The sequence below is a fragment of the Venturia canescens genome, chromosome 10, assembly GCF_019457755.1.
Source record: "Venturia canescens isolate UGA chromosome 10, ASM1945775v1, whole genome shotgun sequence".
Lineage (NCBI taxonomy): Eukaryota > Metazoa > Arthropoda > Insecta > Hymenoptera > Ichneumonidae > Venturia > Venturia canescens.
The window spans coordinates 12,499,505-12,525,419 of NC_057430.1; the positions used below are offsets into that span (position 1 = coordinate 12,499,505).

The 25,915-nt window shown below is 43.2% G+C and overlaps 1 protein-coding gene across 1 annotated transcript in view; it reads left to right on the forward strand.

Annotated features, from left to right (window-relative positions):
- Shrm (Shroom) overlaps positions 1 to 13,261 on the forward strand; it is a 113,600-nt gene extending 100,339 nt beyond the window's left edge. Inside the window, exons 7-11 of the mRNA XM_043430634.1 lie at positions 4,161 to 5,698; positions 7,496 to 7,646; positions 9,388 to 9,616; positions 9,909 to 10,175; positions 10,308 to 13,261. Coding sequence (XP_043286569.1) covers positions 4,161 to 5,698; positions 7,496 to 7,646; positions 9,388 to 9,616; positions 9,909 to 10,175; positions 10,308 to 10,559 — 2,437 coding nt within the window. The 3' untranslated portion in view covers positions 10,560 to 13,261. The remainder of the gene's footprint in view (positions 1 to 4,160; positions 5,699 to 7,495; positions 7,647 to 9,387; positions 9,617 to 9,908; positions 10,176 to 10,307) is intronic.
- The last annotated feature ends 12,654 nt before the right edge of the window (positions 13,262 to 25,915 follow it).

Below are 25,915 nucleotides of genomic sequence, written 5' to 3' on the forward strand. Positions count from 1 at the left end.
TGCCCAGAAATCCACGGTGCGAAACCTGCGAATATACGCGCTCTTCCGCAGAGCCTCTCGCGCGACAGTAAATAAATTTAAACGCGCTTTTTCATTTAGATGTTGCGCGAGATCGTTGGCTCTGTCGAAATAAAAGGGAAACTCTCCCGCCTCGCCTCTCTGGCTCGCTCTCTTTCGGGCGCTCGCACTAATCGTTTTGTTCTGTTTGACCAGAATTCGCGTTACGCAACTTCAGTTCACCGCCTCCTAACCGCCCGCTGAAACAATCTTACGAAGGTCGACCATATTTGCGTGTCACTTTTTCGTCCTCGTTGCTAAACTCTTTCCCTCTTATCGGCAGTTCCTTCGCGGACACGCTCGGCTCGATTTAACTGCTCTTTTAAATATACACGCGAACGATTCTTGCTTAATGATAAAAAATCAGCTCAATTTCCCTCTCAAAATCAAGACACTAAATTATGGTGATGCACGTGTTTTATTCGCTGATAATTATAAGGATTTTTTCAGTGGCTCGCGAGACCTGGAAAAATTCGATCGCAATATGTAATTTTTAGCATTCCCCATCGCATTAAATTCAAGTTTTCACCCCTTTTTGTATTGCCAACACCATTAAATTTTTTGTTAAGTCAATCTTTAGTCGCAATGTCGAAATATTTCTCGAAAATAACACGCACAGCTATCCACAAAGATGTCAGTAATTATCGAAGGTGGAACACGAAACCCATAAAGTTTTATTCGTATGCAGCGATTCTTTGAAATTGAATTTTTTCAAAGCCACCGAACGTCGTTGAAAAATATACTGAAAAAAGTTGCATTAAAAAAATGAACATTTTCGGGCCATTTTTTGTGTTTGTCTCGCTTCGCTTATGAATTTCCCGAGGACGGTTTGTGAACGGAATGATTTCTCGAGTGTATTAAGGATCTCGTTGGTTCCACAACGTCGAGAGTTCATCGGATCGCGCGAGTGCGTTTTCACTTTCGGTTAAGTTAAATTTGTAATTCCAATTGAGCGCGGGAGCGTGTGTGTACGAAAAGGTTTGAAACAACAATAAGTGGGAGCTCGTGTAACACGCTTCCGCGTGTAATATTTGCGTACAAATAGAGGAGAGAAAAAAAAGTGCGCGAACGGCGAGGGGGTCTCGGGGCTAATTGAGTTCGCGCTTCCCGAGCTTTTCTGCGTGTACGCAGGCGCGTCTTGCTCTCGAAGAATCCGGACGAACTCGTTCCGCGATTGCGTTACGCGTGAGATAACGAGGATAAAAAAAGAAAAACGAGATGAAGAAAGAGTCGAGAATGAAATGAGGAAAAAACCCGAATAAATAACAGTTAAGGCAGAAACTCGAGAAATTTTTCGTCCCCGTAAAGTCCCTGGGTATATTTTCGCTTATTATCGCGAACCTCCGGCGAAGCCGCGATTTCAGAATCTTTCTTGAAATTCTTACATTCCGTAAACGCATCCGTTTTTCGACGTTTTTTCTCAACGGAGCTTCCCTCGAATCAAAGATTTTCTCTCGGGTTCGCGAGATCGTATTACAAGCGACGTGTACGCAGTAGCATTACACTCCGAGTGTATTCCAGTAGCTGCTAATTACCTCCTGATGTCGTAATGACCGAACGGTTTTTAATAGCTGACGTTACTCGCATAATAGCAACGATTGAGACTCGCGATTACAGCGTGGCACCAGACACGATATGTCTTTTATCGTGTCTTTTCTCTCTCCGATGTTTACGCCATTTTATTCTCCGCCGGCTGGATCTTTGTTTCCGGTTCTGTTCGTCCTTTTATCGGGCCCGGAGCACTTGCAACTGAGCACGATTATTAAGTCCGTGTAATAACTCGTAATTATTGTCGAGCAATTATTCCTCTATGAATAAAGAATCTCGGGGATCGAGTAACGATTATTTCACCCTCGATTCGCAGGAGGGACAAAAAATATTGTTCCTTCGGAGTTTCCCCTCCCTTAATTGTCCACAGTCATTGCTAATTAGTATTCGTCCGTTTTATCTTTGTTGTGTACTCTCGAGGAATCGTTAAATCCATAGGGCCTCGCGCTGCCCGAGCGCCCCTGTAATTACCCGTAAACGGCGTAACGGGGCGATCGATCAATTTTGTAAGAGTCGAGACGCGAGGTATTCACCGATGCGTGGCTCGTTAAATCAAACTCTAAAGACTCGGGAGCCCCGAGAGGCGCTGCGATACGTTAAAATCGTAAATAAATCCGAAAAAAGGGCGTTTCGTTTGTTTGCTCCGTGGAAAGGAGCGAACGCAGCGTTGAGTGCTGTGAGAAGAAATCGCGTGTCGGTTATTAGCCCTCCGCGCGGGAAGTGACTCGTTCGAGTGCACGCGTTTCCGGGATGTTGGAGATTTTTTGTACTTACTTAAAACCTCCGTCTGGTCAATATCACGCCATATTTCGTCCTCTTTTCTAGGCAAACGAGCATCGTCGAGTGCGAGTTTAATCGCGATAATGTCGAGCCTCGCCTCGGCCTCTCGTGGAGGCAGCTCGAGATTCAGCCTCCTCGTTGCTCGACAAAACTCCGTCATTTTTAACCGAAAATCTCATCTTGGTATCCGGAGTTCCTGAGCTCAACGCAATCGTACTATCGCTTTACGCGTCCGAAAAGTAATAATTAAAGTGCTCCGCGACTGACTGCGCCTCGATCCATTATCTCCAGACAAACGAAAATATAAATCTCCCTCGAAATGGAGCTACCGAGAAGACGAGCGCTTGTGCGCCGGGCCCCGCAGCGTCGGTGCAATCACCGAATCGATCGATCAACGCCACAGTCCGCTCTCCATCAATCATGGATTCTCGCACGTCGTTGGGCGCACGTGCTGACAAAAGTGCATGGTCGATCATCGATTAACGCGAAAGAAAACTCTTTCCATCGAAAATACCGCAGTTATCGATGTTTTATTTCCTTCGAGGCGAGCGACGGACCGCGATTCATTGAAACGTGGCGCCTCAGCGCCCGAAATACCAGAGTGCAATAAAAAAAAAAAACGATTCGAAAAATCGTTTCCCTCGATTTTTCACCAATTAGCATCGTCAAAGGGACGCTGCTCTGTTGAAAGAGCAACTAAAATGTACGCATCCATGCTGAAAACGGAGCGAGCAAGCGTCGCGAGTACGCGACGTTAACACACATCTCGAAACAGAACGTTTTATGTCCCCGAAGACAAGGGGCGAGGACTAATAGCCTCTAATCGGGAGATAAGCTCACAAGCACTCGCGATTGTCGGTGCCTATAGCAGCTCCGGTGACCGAGCTGCTTCCAAGCATGTGTTATAACCTGCTGCTCTCCAACCTGGCAAACATCGAGGAGATAAAGCGATAGATAATGCTAGCTTGTTTGAGAAAGAACCTCTCGGAAATACACGCGCCCCCTGAATATCCACTGCCGTTCGAGAATTATGCGCTCGTTCCACTCGATCGAATAACTCCGGCGCGAGATTCTGTTACGAGTTTCCTCGCGTGTACGAGCTCGATGCAGAATCAATTATTGTGCAACTGGGGAACACACGAATAACGTAATCTACGGAATAATAATCTCTGCACTCGTCTAAGAATTTCTTAGACCTTTTATCCTCCTTCTCAATTATTTCGTACCCAGTTTTTTTTCACTCTCCTTATTAACGTCTCAATCACGATTTCTCGGTCTAACGCCGTTTATTTCGCGCTGAATTTTTTCAACACTTTATCTCACGTTTTATGGACGCTCGTTAACGACCACTTTTGTTTTCAATTCATTGCACTTCAGTGGCTAATTTGCGCAAGACTTTCCGCCCGAAAGGGTACGAATCGAGGCGGAATTGTGAGCTGCTACGATCCGTCGATCCATTCGCATAAATTCGTGGCGTTTTGACCAACAGTTTTGGTGGGAAAGACTCAATTTTTGGGGGTTTCAATGTTTTCGTCTCGATCGAAAAGCTTCCGCTCACAGCTTTCAAGGGAAACGTATTTTTGAACAAAAATTTTCATTTCGATCGCACTTTTGAGATAAAAATTCCCAAATTTTTGTTCCGATCGATTCGACGAAGACTTTTCAAAGACCCGTTTCGTTAGAACTCGCGAGTATTTTCATGTTTGCAAACAGTTATTGAATTCAAATGTTTCGTTTTTTGTTTTTGAGAATTGTGATATTTTATCGTGTTTCAGGAGCCAATCGAAAGCCTCGTACTTGGCTTACAGACGAGAGCGCGGGGCGCCGGACAGCGAGGGAAGTTACAAGCGCACGATGTCACCGACGGCGCGTTTGGAGGATTGGCACCACCAAAATTCGGCGACGTCCCGAGAGCCGGACGACCCGGTGCTGCTGCGCGTGACGCCCCACCACGCTCATAACTCGCCGAACCACCAAACCCACAATTCGCAGTCCCAACAGAATTCCCAGCAGATGAGCGAGTTGCCCAAGTCTCACAGCGTGGACGCGCTGCACCAGCGGATCGAGGAGCGGAGCGCGATACATTCGAACGAGGTGATGAGCAAGCTGTCGCGAGACTTGACGAAAAAGTTGAATTCGTCGGAGAGTCGAGGCCGAACGGAGAGCAACAACAACGACAAGGATTACAAAGAAAGGCTGTCGCCTCAGAGCGTCGAAGTTTTGAACGATCGGAATCGCCAGTTGGAGAGAGAGCGAAGAAAGTTGGCGGCGAGTTGCGAGCCGCTTTCGCCCCGGTTGACCGCAGCGAGCAACGGCGAGGCGCCCGGGGGCCACGGGATCGAGGATTTTTACCGGGAAAGGAGCGCGACGATCGAGATGACCTCGAGGAACGTCGAGCTTTTGAATCGCCGGAACGCCCTGGCGGAGAGGAGAGCAGCAGCGCCGACTTCCGGTTCGAACTCGAGTCCCGTTTCGACGGTAGAAAATCCCGAATCGCAAACGAGGAACGCGACGAACCGCACGGAGAAACCTCCCCCTCCTTTGAGCTCTCCGCCGAGGTCACCTCCGGCCAATTTTTCTCCGCGCGAAGAGGCGAGCCCCCCGTCTCTGCGGCCCGGGGCCGTTCCCCGGAGGACCGGAAGCTGCTCGAGCTCCAGCTCCGCCTCGACGCGATCCTCCTCCGAAGCCAATCCGCCCTCGAGGTCCTCCCCGCGCGTAAACCACAAAACGGAAGCTCCCGCGGGGCAACAACAGCCCAAGGCCACCCGCGAGCTTGAAAAAGCTCACCGGAACTCCGCCGGTACTCAAGGCATCCTCAGGAGAAAAATTTCCAGCCCTTCCCAGACCGAAAGCAGCTGGAAGGGAGCCAACTCCCCGAGAGCGAGGTCGAGCCAAACCGAAGTGACGATCACGAACGCCAGCCTGCGAAGAAACTCCTCCTCGAGGTCGCGGTCTTCCTCGCTCTCGAGCGCCGCTTCCAAAATCTCTACCTCCTCGTCCTCCTCCTCAACCTCGCCGAGATACTCGCCCGTTGAGACGAATAACTCTCCCTGCGTCTCCCCTCAACCCGGCATCGAAGGACTCACCCTCCTTCAGAGAAGCGAAATCGTTCTCAGGGTCAACTCCACCACCATCGACGCTTCCTCGCAAACCGAAATCTTTTACGAAGACGACAACGCCGAGCAGAAACATCCGATCGAGGACGTCGCTCCCATCGCCAGAAGAAAACTCCCGGAGGAAATCGAGTGCGAGGAACTCAGCAGAGATCTCGCCAATCAACTCGCCCCGAATGACAAACTCGTTCCGATACTCCGTAAGTTACTTTGTTCCCGAATAAAATCGTTTCTCGCCATCTCCGAATATTTCTTCCGCGATCGAATCGATGAAACTCGAATTCTCTGTCAGGACTCCGTTATCGTCGAGTTTCGTGCCTTAATTGTTTAATCGCAGTCTCGGAACTGACGAGAATCGTGAGTCACTGCAGCGAGCTCGAAAAACCCCTTAATTTTAGTGGAAAACCACTTTCTAGAATTTTTGAAAAACGTTTTTCCGTCGCGCGGAGAATCGCGATCGCGAAATTACGTCCTAACAATAATTTGTCCCGGACCATTCGCTCTATTTTACAAAAACGAATAAATCGATTTATTATTAAAGCTCGTTGGCCCAAACGCGGCGGACCACTTTGTGCCGGAAAGAAGATCAGGCTTCTTTCCGACACGTTGTGCGAAGCGACCGGGATCGAGAAAATATTCTAAAGTCATATTGAAAACCTTTTTGAAAATGATTTTCGTATTTGTTCGGTTCCCGGGTGCGTAATTGCCGATTAGCATTAATTTCCATTATTTGTAATTGTACAACTGCGAGGAATCGTTTGTAATAATTGTATAGAATTTCTGAAGTGAGAAACGGCCCGAGCGAGGCTGCGAGTTCGACTTTTCACTCTCGCGACTCGTAAACGCCGTTTATTAACTTAACGCTGTTCCATTCTCGGTCGAGACATCGCGCGTTTACTTCTCCGGCTTCTCCCGCGGTCGAGCGAGCGAGTTTCTAATAATTCGTCCCGCGAATCTCGTTTGTTTTCATAACGTCACCGCGCCGAGACGGATTTGTCAAGATATATTTTCGAACGGTTTGTCACATCGTGAAATCGAGGCGACGCTCAATTCAATTGAGACTTTTTTCTTCGTCGGCTGAGTTTCGGAGATATTTGATAGCACCTTTTCTGCGAGTAAATTCCCCGCGAATGCGCACCGCGTCGAAATCCGCCGGGTATAAATAGCGCGTAATCTACGAGAGCGCGAGATATACGCGTGGGTTTTCGTCGAGTGGGGAATAAAAAAGGGAAAAGAAAAGGAGCGAGAGAACGAGAAGCCGCAGCGGCCGGTGGCCGAGCGACCGGAGCGTCGACCTTTCAATTTAATAAGCGTTAATACGATCAACGCTCCAAAGCCACGCACCAGTTTATTAGATTACCTACCGTAAGACTCTTGCGTAAAGAATGCGAGCGAGTTCGTTGGACTCTCGAGTACCAATTTGCCTTCAGCAAGGGCCTCGTAATTTCATTTAGACGGAATCATGATCGATCGCTTAACCTACAAACGCTCGAAAGACTAAATTCTTGAAAAATAGCGGTTCGAGGAGGAAACGCGCTACATTGACGCCCCGTTCGATGACGATTACGATGATTTTTCATTTTTTCAAAACATAAATCACTGCCGAAGCATGCGGTTGGAAAAATCTTGTTTTTATATTCGGAAATGTGATTATTTACGAATATTCAATCGATCAAAAGAACTCGTAAATACTGAAACGTAATTCGATGTTTTTTCCAACGATTTATTCAAATGGTAATTTTTTATCATAAAATAGTTCTCGAAAGCGACAACGACGGATAAGTGGGATGATACCGGGAAGAATGAGCTATGATAAAGTCACATTCGGTAAACATTTATTCACGAAAACTTGTGGAAACGATAAGAAGTTTGAAAAACATGGAAAAACAAGTGAACGAGTAATATGTTCGTCGAGCGAGAAATTGGTGTTATCCGGCCAAAAGCTCGAATTCGACCGTTTGACTCAACTAATTATTTTATAAATTATTTGCCCTCAGTACCAGCGCCGGAACACAAAAAACCGACGGATTACGTATCGGGTCTGTTCAGGGTAGAAGCGACTCTGCAACCACGACCGCGACGACCACCCTCGTTGGACGATTTGAATTCGACGAGTTCAGCGGAGACCGAAACCGAAGACGATGCGAAGTAAGTAAAATGAGCACGGATGAGAAAAAAAGAAAATAAATTCAGACTTGGATACTTTTCCCTGTCCCGGTGTGATTTTAATCGGAAAGGTCGAGAAAATCGAACGACGCTTTACGTTTCGAAACAAAGGAGAATCTCGACTCGATCGAATTCACTGCCCGGGGAGATTCACGCGACGAGAGAAGACTCGAAGAAAAGAGAGTGTTACTTTTACCCGATAAACCGTTATAGGATTTAACCCAGCTCACGTGCTCCCGAAGACATCGCGTGACGACAGTGTTTTTTGTTTTGTCCCTCTCTCCCTACGCCTCTTTCCCCCTCCCCCCGTGCGTTCTCGCAGGAGACGAAGACGATTCGTCGACGAATTTCTCAAGAGCGTAGGCGCAAACGCACAAAAACACGAGAAAAACTGCTTCATTACGATTACAAATGATAGCAACGATGGCGGTTGAATTGGAGTGCTTTTATTTTTATTTCACTTGACCATCGCGTTTATTCCTTTTCAATCCTCTCAACTCGTCGATTTATCTTTTTTCCGGTGTGTGGTCTTTTTACTTTCGGAACATGCACGTGATAGAATTTATCGCGTGATCGAGGAATCACTATCGAAAAAACAGAAGAAAAAAAAGGTTAACGATCATGATGGAATTCCTATCGTTGTTTTGCTTTCTTCTCGCGACTCTGGGAATTCTTTTCGAGCAAAGAGTCCCTCGGGTGTTTGATCGTTTGGGAAAAAAACACCCCAACTCTTTCGATTCGTGACAGAAGTAAATCCCTCGTCCTCGTATGCAACGCTCAAATCGTCTCTCGAATCGTTTGAAATTTCTACGATTATTATGACATATTTCGGATTGAATCACCCGTGAAAGATATTTTCTCGAACGCGCGTTCAAGGCGAGTGAAAGTGCACTCTACGACGATGAAATTGCGTAACTTGCCCATAAATGATATTGTCATCGCGAGTGTGTACTTCTAACACGAGGGGCTGAGCTTTCCAAGGGTGGGGACGCCAGATTTTTGTCCTACGGCCTACGATCGTGTCTCAGAGTTTCTCGCTTATTCAGTTTTAACCAATTCGTCGGATTAATCGGCCGAACCGTATAATTTGGTGGTCGCGACATGAAGTAATCGACCGAGCATCTGAGACGGCCGAGTACTCGGTGTGTCAAATCACGAGCTCTTCTCAATAACAGTTCGTATGCGGTCGAAAAAAGTGTATTTTTAATGCGCGACAAAAACTCTCGAATTTTTAGCTTGATGGAAACTGTCGAGATTTTTTTCTAACCTCCACTTCCGTTAAAAACTGACCGCGTTCAATGAAGTGTATAAATATCTTGGGATCCGATGAAAATCGAAAAATGTTCTATTCAAAACAAGTTTTTTCTTTAAACGGTGTCAAATATGAAAATTCGATATCTATTCGACAATTTATCGAAGATTTTATTCGATAATTTTGCTAAGAGGACGGATTTATTGTTCTCGCACTTTAATTTCGTTAGAATCAGTCAACATCAGTAATTACAACATAAATATCCTGGTTTCCATCAAGCTCCGGACGCCTATTGATTCACAGTGGCGTGAGTCACCGTTGCGTGTTGACGTAATCGCGTCAACACAGTATTCGTTCTCAATTACCTGCGTTGGGTGATTGTTCTTCTAATTTATGCCGTATTCGCTTGTGAGTGGAATTTGAAGAGGAATATTTTTCATGGATTCGTTTATTTTTTTTTTGTTGCTTCAGGAACGATACGATGCCCTCGACGCCTACAACCCCTTTGTCGACCACCGATCCGAGCAGTCCGCTCTCACCAACTTCAGCTTACTTCACAACGTCCGAAGGCAAAGCTCGATTTCTCACTCGATACTCCCGCGACGTTACCGATGAGGACATATCCAACAGTTCGGAAAATCCGACGCGGTTGAACGCCACGAAAAATGCCAACGACAATCTCGATCTCAGGCAGAAAAAGGTAATTTCATTCGTTGTTCCTATATTGTATTGAAAAAAATAAATCTTTTTGGAAAATCGATCGGACAACCGATACCTCCACGAGGAATTTCTCTTCAAGCCATGAAAGCATCGATATTTTTTTTGACACGTGCGATGAATTTATGTTGCAATTAGGATAAAGTACTCGAACGATAATCGAGAGTGCAAAGTTTTGTTGAATCCTACAAGTATAAAAAGGGATTATATCAATTGCTATGATTTCATAAATCAGTCGAATAACACAAGATTAAAATAATAATTCATCATTCCAGGAGGAACTCGTACTCAGGTTGGACAAAAAAGTCTTAGTATTAAGAGCGGAACAGGAAGCTGTCCGGGAAGAGGGTGAATTGAACGAAGCATTGGGATCCCGCGTGTCGTCGAGAGTATCAGCAGTGGCACGTCCGGCTGAGGCATCAAAATATCGTTTGCACGTAGAAGAAGTAGGCAAAATAACGAGTCTCCTTCTTGGACTGAGCGGAAGATTGGCTCGTGCTGAAAATGCTCTTTACGGAATGTCAGCGGATCATCCTGAGAGGGTAAGGAGAATAATATTCGTTGCCAAATATGTTTTTGTGCTCCGTGTTATATTGCATCAATTTTTGCTCCGTAGAGAAAGCGGAAGGTCCACCTGACTGAATATAAATCTTTTGTTATTTCCTTGATCGCAGAAAATTTTGGAATCCAAACGTGACAAACTCATGGATCAGTTGGAAGAAGCGAAGATTCTTAAGAGCAACATAGACAAGCGGAGCGTAAATGTCTCAGCGATACTTTCAAAGTACCTCAACGACGAAGAGTACGCGGACTATCAACACTTCATAAACATGAAAGCCAAGTTAATAATGGACGGGCGTGAAATCCAGGACAAGGTGAAACTTGGCGAGGAACAATTGGCAGCTTTGAAAGAAGCCATAGATTAACGAGACTCGTTCATTGGGATTCCACTGAGAAGACGAAAAACGAGATGAAGGACCAAAAAGTGAGTGATAAAGTTGGGATTTTCCGACGCGAGGGTTGTAAAGAAAATAGAAAAAAGCGAGTGGTGGTCCCTGCTTCATTTCTTCTTAACGGGTCCCGAGGTGATTATCTCCCTAAAGAAGTAAATAAACATTAAAAAACGACCTTAAGTGCCTAGTCTTTGTTAAAGCTCGAGTCGTGAACGAACGACGTTACGAATCCTCTTCCCGGTGATAACGATCGGCGGCGCCACACTAAAATTCATTTTGACTAAAACTCGATGAATTTATGAGACACGAAAAAATAATAGTAAAAACGAAGCCTGACGCTGTAAAACCACAAGCCATTTCGGGCTGATCGCTCAACGAAATTACTTTGTTTATTAACCAAGAGATGAATTTATATTATTTATTCAAATGTTTTCAAGTGAAAATCAAAATTCTAATATATGAATTATTTTGTACATTTTAATGTTGTTCCTCGAGGTTTTAATCGATTGTAAATTTGAACGTTGAACAATGAACGATACTCGAATTCGGTGCAATACATTTGGTATAGTTGATGATATGTGAATATATGAATAGATTTCGTTTGCGTCTAGCTCGCAAAAATATTTTTGGCTTCGTAAAATGTATTTCTCAATTTTTTTACCAATTTTCATGAGCGTCAAATGAAACCAACGAACGAACAAGAAATAAAAGTAGTAGCCAAAAGGCGGCAACGCGCGCGCAGTGTCTCGCGTGGATTCGTACGAGCTTTTTTTTGTTATCGAGCCTCATTCCCGCGTGGTGCCTTCTTATATAGATGTGTGATAAGAATTTAGCTAAAGGGACGGGAATCCGCATGAGAATGAGTTAATAATTGGAGGTGTGTACTTTTCCGAGGAAAAACATGAATGAACAAAGAGGGATGAAGCGCAGAAGAAACAACGTTGTAAATATGATTTTTTTAAATGTGAATTTTCATGCGAAAAAACACGCAGACCACTTACGATATAAAAGTACGCAAATCGATTGAACAAAACACGAATATAACGACGATTATGTTGTAGCCAAAAGAGTGTTAAACGTCAAAACAAAACGACGAGGATTATTGTTTATTAATTAAGTAGATGGTAGCGAGAAGAAAAATTGATGAAAAATGATAAATCAATGTTTATGTTTACGTTTATTTCTAACCCGGGGCGATTTTCCTTCGTGGGAAAAAAACAGCCCCAAGACGCTTGTGATCTTACTTACTCTACCGGACCAAGGACGCTCGAAGAGACACGTGAATTCTCGTGCCTCCGTGGTCAAAAGAAGCGGAATTTCGTGCCACGATCGATCGTCTTCCCTCGAGAACGCAACCGTCCCTTTATTATTGTTATTTTCGTAATTCATTCCCTTTTTTATAAACTCTTCGTTGAAATTTTTTCTGAATTTCCGGAAATAATGTTTCCTTCGTTCTTACCGCACTGACCAAGTCCTCCGAACTTTTGAGCTCAGTAATGAGAGACTTATTGCAGCTACAAGAGCCTCGCGACGGACGTTCACGGGACACGAAGCAAAATTCTATGCGTTTTCAATGGCGATGATATTGAATAAAGAAAAGAAGAAATGGAAAAAAAAAAAAAAAAAAACGAAACGAAGCATGCTGCGTTTACGCCGTTGTTGCTCGAGCCGAAATTTCCAACGAGTTCGTTTGTTCTTTTCACTATTTCAAAATTGTTCCATTACGTTTTATATTTCGCATACTTTATTTAAAACCGGTAAAACTGTCAAATTTTCGATCCGCGTTGGAGCATTTCCCATTTCATTTATTCACGTTTTTAAAAAAATAACGATCGATTACTCACGAAATTTCGCGATATAATAGTCAGTTTTCTGTTCCTCGTTTCTCCATGTTCGACGATGCATTATAAGAAGCAAAATTGCCGGACGAGTGGCTCACCCACAGCACCAATGTTGAAACACTGCAAAGCATGACGGAGAAAAGTTTAAAAAAAAACAAAACAAAACAATCGACAGGTACGCCATGCGGTGTAAAAATGCGAGCGAAAGCAAGAAACAAAACAAAATAAAAATGATAAAAAATAATAATAATACCGCGTATGAAATACGCGTCGCTGAAGTTTCGTCTAGAGGCTTTCAATTTGTAAATAATGAACACGAGAAGAAAAATAATGAAAAAAATGAGATGCTTATTATTCGGAAAGGAAGAAAAATGGTGCTCTGGACTTTATTTTACACAATGTGAAGAAACGTTCCGTTAATTCGTAGGTTATCGGTGATGTTCGACGTTTTTTTTTCTGTTTTTAAAGAACATTCAAATATATATTTAAATAGCTCTTTTCACAAACGAAAATCCGAATCCCTCCGCCTCTTTGTGTATGTATATATGTGTGTTGCAGTATCCGAAGAATCACTATGCGATACCATGATATAATAAAGAGTATGTATATGTCCGATGATTCACGTGATTGCAGCAGAACAAATTTATAGAAACAAAAATCTTCGTAACAATACCTTTATGTGTTTGTCCACGCCAATAACGTCGACCCTGCGATAAATACCATCGTTTTTTTTTTTCTTTTTTTAGTCTCATAATATTAATTACGATGTATTAGAGAACATTACGACAGCTACATTCTGAAGCTCGCTTGCAATAAATAACACGTTGAAAATGACGCAACTGTAGTTGAAATATTTTATTTCTTTCATATATTTGACCGAAATATAGGAATTCGTAAGATTTCTCGATACGCTTTCGTTGAAAAAAAATTAAGACTTTCGGGAGCAGGAGAAGGTTCGTAGCTTCCTGAAACGACACAGTCGTCGTTTGCTCGTTTGAAAAGTTATTTCGATTTTCTATTGTTCAACCACCATTGTTCAACCTCGTCCACCACGAGTCCAACTGGTTGTCTAGTCGAACTGATCGATACCGCTTCGGTGGCGAAAACGCGAAGTACGGAAAGCTGGACAGAAGATGTAGGGAAACGACGAAAACATTTGTACCTACCGTCGGTAACTTTCCATTGATTGGTAATCTGACTACGGTTCGGGAATAACGTATAGCAGGAAAGAACCTAATCGTTGGTATGTATAACGGTTAGGAATGATAGTTAAGGCATGGAATCATTTCATAACATCCAGATTTGAAAACAATAAACGTTCTGATTTGAATTCTTTTATTTCGAGCTCGCACTGAAAAAAAATGTTTTGTTCCATTCTCATAATAATATCAAGATTTGCCTGGAGACACAATCCGAATCCCCTTGGGAAAATATTTACAAGGACAGTATTTTGATTGAATTTTCTTACTGATATTCGAAAGGTCGAAATATCGTTAACTGTAGAATATTAGATTGTGAAACTGTGCTCTGTGTTTGTGTCTGAATTTATTTGCTTCGTTCACGGATTCAAGGAATACCTCGGCAGAAAATAATGAAACTTTTATTTCGCCTGCATGCATCAAGTGCTACGCTCAAAATATTTCTGCAAAGGTTGCACATAGCCGCCGATGTTTCAATCGTCTAGAAACGCGAGAGGTTATGTCGGTTATTGGCAACAATAAATACATAAAGTATGTTGCCTCAGTTATTACATTGAGAAAGTTACGAAAGAAAAGCTATGAAAAAGAAAGAAAAACTATATTTAAGTTCCGAAAAACCATCAGGAAGAAATTTCTCTTTTTGTACATAAAACTGAATTTATTTTCCTAATTGCGTGAGACGTACGTGTTTGTTTACTGCGTTTGATTGTAATTTTTTTCTCATTAAATCTACAATTCATTGTTATCTAAAAGTAATCTGTGTCCTCGGTTAGTATAGCGAGCTGGGCGAGTCAGATAGGGATGATGATGATGATGATTTATTTAGCCTTGGACAAGTCCTTAAGGCAAGTATTACATAAATAAAAAGTTATACATAGATATAAATAAGATAAATAAGATAACACAGCATGTCGTAGAGTATAGAAAAAACAGGTTTTTCAAAGCGAAAACATATGAATTTTTAGAAATACTTTTAGAAATAGTTTCTTAATTCATAACATAGAAAACATTGATAATTTGCCAACACATAACGGAAAAATATGATCTTGTATTTCACGCATGAAGTGAAAGTGGATCCTCCAGTTCGAATAAATGAGAGAATAAGCGAGTCTTGAAAGTACCTATTGTCAGCGATGAGCGAATATCAATCGGAAGTGAATGCCAATAGTAAATCGCAGTTAATACAAATGAGTTCCTAAAGGTTTCAGTACGGTGCATAGGGATATGAAATATATCAGGTAAACGACGGCCAGGAGCTCTGACATTTCCATTTGCCTGCTGAAAAAGCTCACCCAAGTATGAAGGAGCACATTTTTTCATAATTTGAAAGGTCATAATCCCGATGAAATAAAGTCTGCGTGATTTTACTGTTAACCATCTTAATTGCCTTCGGTATGGTGTTACATGTTCATCACGCTTCAGATTAAAAATGAACCTGATACCGCTGTTTAACAGTACTTCTAATTTCATGTTTAGCTCCTTTGTGAGATCATTATATACTGTACAGCAATAATCGAGAATTGGAAAAATCAAGGAAGAGACCAAAGTAGTCTTAACTTCCGACGACAACAATTTACTATGGTATTTTAAGCGATAGAGAACCAGATTTACTCTGCTGGAAATATTGCAGATATGTTTATTCCACGACAAATTTGCAGACATGATTACACCAAGATTGCGCACCTCATTGACAAAGGGAAGTGTGACACCGTTAATATTTATGGCAGGCAGTGAATTCCTATCCAGTCTGCTGATAAATTTATTGCTGCCAAGTATAATTACTTTTGATTTCGACAGATTCAGTTTTAGGCCATTTTTTGATGCATAGTCAGAGATAGCCTGGGCATCACGAGCAATTAGATCAATTTCATTATTGATATTGGAAGGAAGGCAAGTACGATATATTTGAGTGTCATCTGCAAATATTAGATGGTTACTATGTGAGAGTACATTTCCAATATCATTAATAAAAAGAGAAAAGAGTAATGGTCCCAATACTGAGCCCTGAGGTACTCCGGATGTTGTAAAATCCCAGTTTGAGCAATTGTCGGAGCCATTAAAGCAAGCTTGCGATCTACCAGTAAGATAACAGTGGAAAAATTGTAAAGTATGGTCAGAAAAATTGAAATTACGTAGCTTAGTTAGCAGAGTAGAGTGAGGTATAGTATCAAATGCTTTGCTAAAATCAAATAGAATGAGTATAGTTATTTTTCGATTATCGACAGCCTCCCTAACGTCATGACATAATCGCAAAAGGGCCGTTTGTGTACTGTAGCCAGTACGATATGCAGATTGTCGCGGATCAAGCAGATTATGATTGTTCACAAAGGAGAAAACTTGATCAAATATTAAGCGTTCAAATAATTTCGAAAATTCACTCAGATTTGCAATCGGTCTCGTGTCCGATGGTGAGGATGGTGGATTTTTTTTTATTTGAGGTCTTATAAATGCCTTTTTCCACATGGAAGGAAAGTAAGCAAACCGAAGGCAATTATTGAAAAGCAAAGTCATAACAGGAAGTAATTTGGGTAAGCTTTTTCGCAAGATGAAAGGTGAGATATCATCAGGACCGGCAGAAAGAGACGTTGAGAATTTATTCACTATCAAATGTAGCAATAAATCAGGTGTAATATCAACGAATTCAAAGATTGGCTTATTCTCACATAGTGGATTTAGAGTAGACATAAAACTATCAAAATTACATGGAGGCGCACAGTTAGAGACTGACACATAATATTTATTTAATTCCTCCGGCGTAAAAAAAGTGAAAGGAGATGAGTGGTTCGATCGGACTAAACCTAGACTGGACAGCTCGCTCCAAAGAGTATTTGGATTTGTAATTTTAGACAATCTCACAAGATAATAAGTATTTTTAGCACGATTTATATCAGTCCGTAGTTCATTTCTAAATTGACGGTAAACAGCCATTGAAAGCAGATTACCAGATCTTTTAGCTTGTTTGTACATGGTATTTTTTAGATTTAACCGTGATTTCAATTCGGGAGTAAGCCATGGTGCAAGAATTCTTTTCGCGGTAAAAGTTCGGTAAGGTGCATGAAGATCAAAAGCTGTGAGAATTTGATTTCGAAGCGAATAAATCGTGCCTTCAATATGTGATGTAGAGAAACATTCATTAAGCAAAGTGAGATTATTAGATGCCATTAGAGTATCTAGAGTCGCAGTGAACTCATTATCATTAAACTTATTTAAACTACGTTTAGTAATGATTCGTTTGGTGATCGTATTTTTTGGAAATTTATAAATCAATTTAATCAGATCATGACCAGCAATGAACGGTGCTTCTGACTTTTCAAACAAGTGAATTTTATCTAAATTATCAATAATGAACACGTCAAGCCACGAGTCAGAGCAGTTCGTGTGGTGAGTGCTCTCAGAGTCAACAATATGAAGAGCTTGCGAAAAAACCAATTCTTTTAAGTAGTTACATTCAAAATTATTGCTATGTAGATCACAGTTCAAGTCGCCACAAATAATTATATTCTCATAAAAGGGAGAAAAGCGTACAAAGTCTATAAGAAAAGTTTGAAAAAGAAGCCCTTTCGGTCTTCTGTACATTGAGACGAATAGAAGCGGGGTGTCAGAGGTTGAGCGGATTTCTAGAATGATGTACTCAGGCGCATTAGAGAATTGAGATGGGGAAGCTGCAAGAATTTTTACTTTGAGCGATTCGTGAACATAGCATGCTACACCCCCTCCTAATTTGCCTAGTCTATCATTACGTATCAGAGCATAGCTATTTAGTTTTATAAGATCATCAGTCACTTTCTCATGGAGCCAGGATTCAGAAATTGATATTATATGGGAAAAATGTGATTGAAAATGAGCTTTAACGAGATCAATGTGACCGAGCAAGGAATTCGCATTAATCTGTGTAACAATTAGAGAGTTATTAAATGAAGATTTATTCACAAGTTGAGATGTTGAAAGATCCGGTGATCTTATAGGAGATTCAGTTGTGTTTGAAGATGTCAGTCAAATGATTTTTTCAAGATCAGCATCCGAATTGATGGTGATAATTGGAGAGCCATCCGTTTTGCGTACAAAGACACCTTTTCCCGTGCCCCAGGCATGCTTCCAGCCCTTGTTCTTCGCGGCAGTGCGGACACGATTTAGTAGTTTATGGGCCTCAGGAGGAAGAAACTCCTGGATATTGATATTACCGTCGATGTTAGTGGAAACAAGTAGAGAGAGAGAGAGAGCGACCGAGAAGTATAATTTTATACCCGGAAATAAGATAAGGTTCTCGTGAAGCAATCGAGCAGCTCGAGCGCGTTAGTGGGCATTGTGCGATTGCCGAAGGAAAATTACACAGGAAAAAAAGAGACCGAGAAAAGGCCGAAATATTTTCAGCCGAAATCAATAGAGCGACGATTTATTTTCTTCAGAAATCAATCATTTTTTTCAGCTACGCGTAGCAAGCACTATGAGCAACGCCCGTGCGGTAGCTCTCGGGAAGCGGCCATTTTGATTGAGCGTCGTGTCACGTCGTGACCTACTTTGGGCGGGTAATCCACGTGCGCGGGTCGTCGAACCTTTCTCTAGTCGAGCGCGAGGTCCCCAACTTGGAGCAGATCGGCCAGAGCGAGTATTACGTTTATCGCAGTTGCACGAATATGTGCATAATATGAGAATACAAACACACGAATCTACATTTACAAGTGCTCTCACATTGTATACGCATATGCACATGAAAACACTGATAAATACACAACGAATTCACGGATCGATAAAATGTGTCACCCACTAACCCAGTTCCATCCTAGCAAAATCTTCGTTTTTTCTTCTTCTAATTAGTGACCATGTTTTTTTCCTTTTCCTCACATTTTATTCTTCAAGTTTCTTCTAAAAATGGGTCATTCTGAACAAGAGAGCACAAACGAAGTGTAGATTCATGATTCGTGGGATGAAAGCGCGCGAATGGTGGGAATGTTGCCAAATGGGTCACACAGCTCAGGTCCTCGATTGCTGGGAATGTAATAATAGTATATATGTACATACGTACACATAGAAGAATTCTATGCGTGTGTGTAAATATATATAAACGTTAACTAGAGTTGGGAGGTAGACCGGGGATCGCGGTGGTGCTTGACACGTTCGTGAGAGGTTAGACATGGAAAACGCATACATCCGTAGTTGCGCACACGTACACGCAGCGCCACGCTATGCGGCGGGCTCCGCAGCGGTGTTTGATCAATACTCTACTGTATGTAGAGCTAACCTCTCTGCCAGTTTCTCTCGTTGGTATATACGGTGATGCTGGTGTTCCCGCGATCCGCATGGTAGCAGTGTATATGTATAGGCGAGAAAAACGAGGCCAAATTAATTTTCCCATTATAATCATTTGAACGATAGAGCGGATTAAAAACAAAACGAATTCGTAGCAAAGAAAATGGTGGCTGTTATTTCTTCGTGTATAATGGGGGATTGAACATTCCCGCCAAAAAAAGCGTAGAACGTCGGGGATTTTCTTTAAGTAGAAAATGAGCGCGCGGGTATCTTCCGCTCCCGCGTTGCCATGGGGGGCGACTCTGTATCCTCCGAGCGGCAGCAGCAGGAAGCAGAAGCAGCAGCACGTTCGTTTTCTACAATTCCGCGGATAAATTCAGACCTACAGATATACACACCGCGCGTTAGTCCGCCATATAGCGACGTATTATTGATCCCGTGTCTATAGCACAGTTTTTCCTCATACACGCAAACCCGTAGCTCGAACGATTTGTACGATTAGAAAGTTTCAAAGGTCTCCCCTCCCTTCCGTAACGCTCACCGTGTACGCTATCAAACCGCTACAGAATTTGTTGCACGCGCTTACGCAAGAAATAGCGTACGCATGTCGTTCTATCTCTATATACATTTGTATACAAGTACGAACGCAAGGCGATACACACGCATAACATAACCAACATTCTGCGATAAACCAGCACATTGTATTCCTTCGTCAAACGTACGTGTGTACGTATATTTTTGTATACGCCCATGTGTGCTCGTAGAGCGAACAAAGAATTAAGAAAATCTCACGAATCCAGCTCTCTGTTCCTTGGCCGAGCGTCAATGCGGCACAAGCTACACGGGATGAGTATATAGCGGCGCATGCGCACCGAGCTATGTCAGTCAAGGACGACACGTGCGGCTCGGCTCGACCTACTTACATTCTCGTGCTTCGGACGAAATCGGTCGGATCTCCGAACTTTCACGAACCTAGTAGAAATAGGACGCAACGGCAATATCCACTACGAAACTACTATATATAGACATATATTTAATATCTGAGAGTGTGTATTTCTCTTGTACAGATATACAATGTGAAGGCGCGCGCGCGCGCGCGCGACTGTAGGGCCATCCGCGGAACGAGGATAATCCATCTCGTACATTACGAGCCACCGAATCACCACTTTGTCTATATATGCTTCCGGAAATAGAACGTTTTCACGTTATTTCAAAGCGAGTGACGTGTATTTCGAAATTTCAACGAATCCGCTCACAGAAATAAGAAAAAAGAGAAGAAATAATATGCAAGTACTGGAGACGGAGTGACGTAACGGAAAATCGTGATAATGCGAACTAAACACGTTTCGTGTACCGAGAGAAGCGAATATGTGTGTACGCGATACGTTATTCTTGTTATTATAGCAGGTTCTGGACTATTATGAAAGAGTCAAAGTGAGGAAGAGAGAGAGAGAGAGAGAGAGAGAAACTGGCGGAAATTGTGATGGTGAAGCTGTACCTCGAGTAGCTTCGTATCCATTGCGGTTCTTGCTGACCCACTTATTTGCCCGCAGCGTTACACAGCCCCACGAAATCGATACAACTAAATAGGTCGAAGGTTACCGCGCCCAATTCTCAGTCTCTCACATATGCGTCTATTAATGGTTACATTGCTCATATTTTTCTGTATATAAGTGCATATTGACGACGGGCCAATGTATAAACATAAAAATAAATAGGTGCGAAAGTGTGCGTGCGAAATATAGATGAAAAGTTGGTGAGAAGTCAGCATGTATGATGTGGAAAGACGACGGTGTAAAAATCTTTTTCCGCGTTTTGCTTCAAGATTCAAGAAGGAAGGGGACAGCGGCGCACAAGGAGGAAGGGGAGGGGGGGCGGCATAGTTCGATCACGGTTGCCATCCGAAAAAAGCGCTGCACGCACAATCCAAAGGGGTTCTTTTGCCGCAAGGGGGTCGAGTACAGGTTGACGACGATGGCAAGAAGGAACATTCACGAATTTGCTAGTGTGTGCGCGCACTTATGTCTGTTTGTGTGTATAACCAACCCAACGGACTCGCGGACTGAAGAGCGGGAGCGCCGCGCGGCTCGGGAGGTGAAGAGGGTGGTGTAATGTACGACGAGGTCGCCAACGACTGTTCCCTTTCTCACCAATCGCTGCGCAAAGAATCACAAGTGACCAATGGAAAGCTCTCTGTTGCGAGATTGCGCGGCTGCTTGTCCCGCGAATCGATGTGGTGGGGTGTATCTGGTGAATGCAAGCGACGGATATGCCGAGGAAGAGGACCACATTCTCGTTCGTCGCAGCCCGTCTTGGCAGTTGGTTCTGTGCTCCGAGACTCGTCTCTTGCTCTTATCTAGTTCGTCTAGCACTTTCGTTCCTCTGACTCTTGCTCGTTGGTTCTCTGTTTTACGAAATATCCCGCAATATCGACGAGTTGACAACAATAATACCCTGATTCGCGATGTTAATTTTATTCGACAAACAGTGAAACAAAAATTCGAGATAATCCCGCTCGAACGGAGAAATCGAAATAGAAAGAACGAAAAAACTCTCGCGTGTACGTCTGCCAACAAAGAAACACGGAACTGTTTACGCGCGCGATGGTACGATATTAAAAAAAAAAAAAAAAAAGACGAACGAACGAAAAGCTAAAACGGAAACGAAAATTTCGGTGCATTGGATACGAGGATATTGAAAATCGCGTTGGTATTATCAGTGAATTTGTATCGAGGACAGAAAAAATGTTGAGTAACATCGTAATTGTGATTTTTCAACATATTATTCTCTTATCACAATTAATTAACGCGCGTCTCGTTGTGCCCTCATGCGTGATAAAACTCGTACGCATTGTAGGTCGATTGTAGAATTGAAGAGTAAAAAGAAAGAAAGAGAAGAAAAAAATGAACGTTGCGCGTGTACAGAGTGGGTAAAGATGGCGGCGCGCTGGGGAAACGACGGGGGCCAGAGGACACACGAGCAAGATAGAAAGAGCGAGAGAGCAAGGGAAACCCGCGGTGAGACGGAGAGAAAAGAGCGTGCGCGCGCTCGAGCGGGCTGGTGTGCTCGTGCGGTGTGGGGTTACTGTGACGCAATCGTCACGTGACACAGCCGTGACTAGCTTCTAGCTGGGGCAGTGTGTGATCTAACGTTCTCCACACCAGTTGGTTGGCAACTGCTGCTGAGCTGAGACGCGGAAGTTCTCATGCGGCGCCTGCGTCTCTCTTGCTTTACGATATCCGTCTTTACGTGAACAGAGATTTCAATCGCGTTTATCAAATTTCATTTTATTTTTCTTCACCGTTTACGAGGAGTCTCGAGCAGTTAATACTCCACTATTTCTACGAATCTTCGTTTTATCTTTATTTCCCATTTTCATTATTCTTTTTCACTTCGATTATCGCGACACACTATCTCATCGAGAATATAATGAAACGAAAAAACGTCGCTCGATCAGTGGGGGTGAGAAACTGGCTTGGCTCAATTTTATAAAACAGTCAGTCTTTTTCTCTCTCCTATTGACTCTGTGACAATGCACCTTGCGCGCGGGATCATCGATTAACAAGCCAACGCCGTACGTACGACATGCCAACACACACACGCGTACATATTGCAAATCGCTATGTACGTACGGGATGCTAGGACTACGGTGAAAACTGTGTTCTTCCAGCTGTAACTAATCCGCGTGTATATACACGTATATATGAGGATTAGTCAGTAGGAACGGTTGACTCTGGGTTCACGGCAATTTACGCGATCTTTCGCTGCCGCTCAAATATTATAATACCTGTAATTTCGCCCGAGGATTCCCTCGTTGCGTAACTATTATTTTCTTACACAGCGCGCTCGTGTCTTCACACGCATACACTCATATTTTTTGTATTGAAGAAAGAAAAGGAATAATAAAAATGTATGCGAATAAATGTACATAAAAGTTGATGCGCCAACCTCTCTCTCACTCTACGACGACGAAGCTCGCCTCGCCGTATATAGATTTGCCTGCCAAGCACTCTATAAAGCAGGGCCGATCTCTTCGCGCGGAAAATAAAGCCCCTTCACCAAACACACCGACTTTCTAAATTCATTTACTTTCGTAATCGCTCTGTCGTGTGCGACAAAAGACTACTTTAACCTGCAATACATCTACGCAAAGCGTTTATCGGTGCCACTTCCCCCGTTCCTCCCGCTCGTTCTCGACAAGAAACGTATTCCTTCGCGAATATATCTCTCGAAGTTCGTGTCATAATTCTATAAATAAATTTATATTTTCAGACACTCTAATACGCACCTGTGTGTATATTGTAGCGATAGAATTGGGGCATGCTAGGAAAAAGCGTAGAAACGCGAGCATTATTTGATCCATTTATTAGAGGGAGTAGTGTGTTGGCACGGCAGCCATCTTTTCTGTGGATTCGCGCGAGAGAACCAACGAGAACGAGGAGAGTTCTCGCATGCGCTAGAGGCCGAAATATATATTATCGCGAAGCGTACACTATACCTAACGGCATGTTTTATACATGCCACTCATACATGTTTATTCCACACACAACGAAGATAAGAAGAGAGAGACACGCATGCATAAATGTGCGTCCCGTGCGTCGGTTGGTATGCACATACTAGCGTGGTCACCCATACTGCTTATTTATTCATTCTCAACGCGCGGGGCATAGCTCGCGAGAGCGCGTGTATGTACGCGTTATAAAACGTCCGCGAGAGTGTACGCGGGACGACGAGCTCGAATTGTGGAACGGCGCGCGCGATGAGAATGACATCACTCTGCGCGACGCCTGCTCATCGAACACGCCTTGTTCTTCTCGAGAAATAATAAGAAAAAACCAGCCACGAATCCCTGCTATATATACGCACAAAAAGTCCCTCCTCTCTCCCGCCTCTTCTGCTTCGCGGTTACTTACGGCTTAACCTTGAAGGGATGCGTGTGTGCATTTACTACTGCGGCAATAGAGGCAGAAAAGTAAGGAAAAAATGAGAAAAAAGAAAAACGACGACATAACGAAGGGGAAAAAACCCATGTACATCATCCAACCGCCAACGGCGTTTAGCCTTGATCCCTCGGATCCACATAGCGAGAGAGACCCGCGACGCTTCTCGCTTACGTAAGCGCCCCGTCGTGTGCATCCGGTCATTAACTATGTATATACGTGTCGCTATAACCGACCAAATCATTCCCGCCTTTCTATGATGGATATTCATATTTCAGGTGAGCAAAAATTCGCCTCTTCAATGCTGCACATCCCGAGATTTTCGTCCGGTAACCACAGCACGCTCCTCCATCCCCTTTCCCCTCTTTTCAGGTGGCTCACTGACGTCACTAACGTACGCTCACGGACCGTCATCACGTGGACATGCCACGAGGTCCTCTCTCTCTCCCTCCCTCCGCCTTTGCCGCAAACTGTAAACCCACTACTACTTACCGTCCGCGAGATTTAGGTTTCCGATGTGTTCATCGCACCTCGAACGCACGGCTCCGTCCACTCGTTTATTCTCTTGCTAATATCTATTTCGAAATATTCATACATGCTTAACCACCGATTCGCTGAAATACCGCATATTACAACGCGCTCTACAGAAGAAGAGATTCTAATATAAAAACACGTATATTTGTGTATATACATGACGAGGGCTCTCTTGTTGCCAAGGCCTTTTTTCTCGAGGCCAAGTTTTGACTAGTCTCACGTCGAGTAGCCCAGCCGAGCCAAGTTCCGGGCTATCGTGTATACAGTTATATACACGTCAAAGTTTTTGCGCGTATGCCTAAGAGCGTGTAGAAATATGAGGGAAGAAAAAAAACAACACAAAAAAAGGAAGCACAGCCTGAAATTATTACAGACGATGAAAATCCATGGACGAGAAATAAATATCATACATCGCCGACTAATCGCAGATTCTTCTTCCTGCTTCGTCCCATCCGTGATATTGTGTCCCACCGCGCGCGCCCGTTCTTCTTGCGTAACACAAAGGAACAAAGGAAAAAAGATTATTCCCGCAGCCTTGAGGCTTCGCCGCGCGAGTGGCGCTTGTCCAACGCGAGCGAACAGTGCTGCAAACCGAGGATGACAGAGAGGAACGGGCGTTAAAATGTAATGATATAATAAAGAATAACAGGACTATCTCGCTCGCTCGCTCGCTCGCTCGCACTGCTACGCAAGGACGCGCCACCCCGCACACGCAGAGGTGAGCAATGAGAATCCGAGATCCGTCGTCCCGTGTGAGGAATTGTGCGAACCTCGCGAAGTAGAGCAGTAGGCAACCGACGAAATAAAAAGAGCAAACGGCCCAGCCGGAAAGCGAAGAAAGAGAAGAAAAAAACAGAGCACTGAATACTCGCTCCGAGCACCCTAGGATCGATACGTCGTCGTCATGGTTACACCACCGTTGACGCCTTTGTACCGCACGTATATCTATATAATATAAGCACCAAACCTCACGCCGATGGGGTAGAGTACTTGCATTATTCGTGTCAAGGATCTGAGACATTCACAGTTCAGCTTGCTGACCGAGCCCCATTCGCTCTGTCATTTTTTCATCTACAGATATGCTTTTTAGCTTTTCAATGTTTGGACAAGTCTATTCTGCCTGTTGAAATACTAAATTCGTCTTTTCGGTTATTCTTCACGTTCGATTTTTCCAACACTCGGTTTTTCATTTCAATATTCATTTTCGTTCATCCAGGCTTCTTCTTTTTTTCAGATTCGTCACAACGGATTTAGAAAATCATGAAATTGAAAAAAATACGAAGGAGAACGTGACTTGTAGCAACTGAACGAATACGTTGCAAGAATTTTATAGCTAAAATATTCATTCAACGTCATTATGGATGAATGAAAAAAATAGGAAACCTCGGTTCCAAGATTCTTAGGATTGAGAAATTTTTCAGTAAAATTTTATATGAAATTAGCGAAGCTTCAGTCAATTTTTGTTTTCTTTAATCGTGTGCTGCTTTTACGGAAGCTCCAAACAGCTTTTTCATGAGTAAATTTGGTGTTGGGGTTTGAGAATTTCAATCGAAATGTGTTGAAGAATT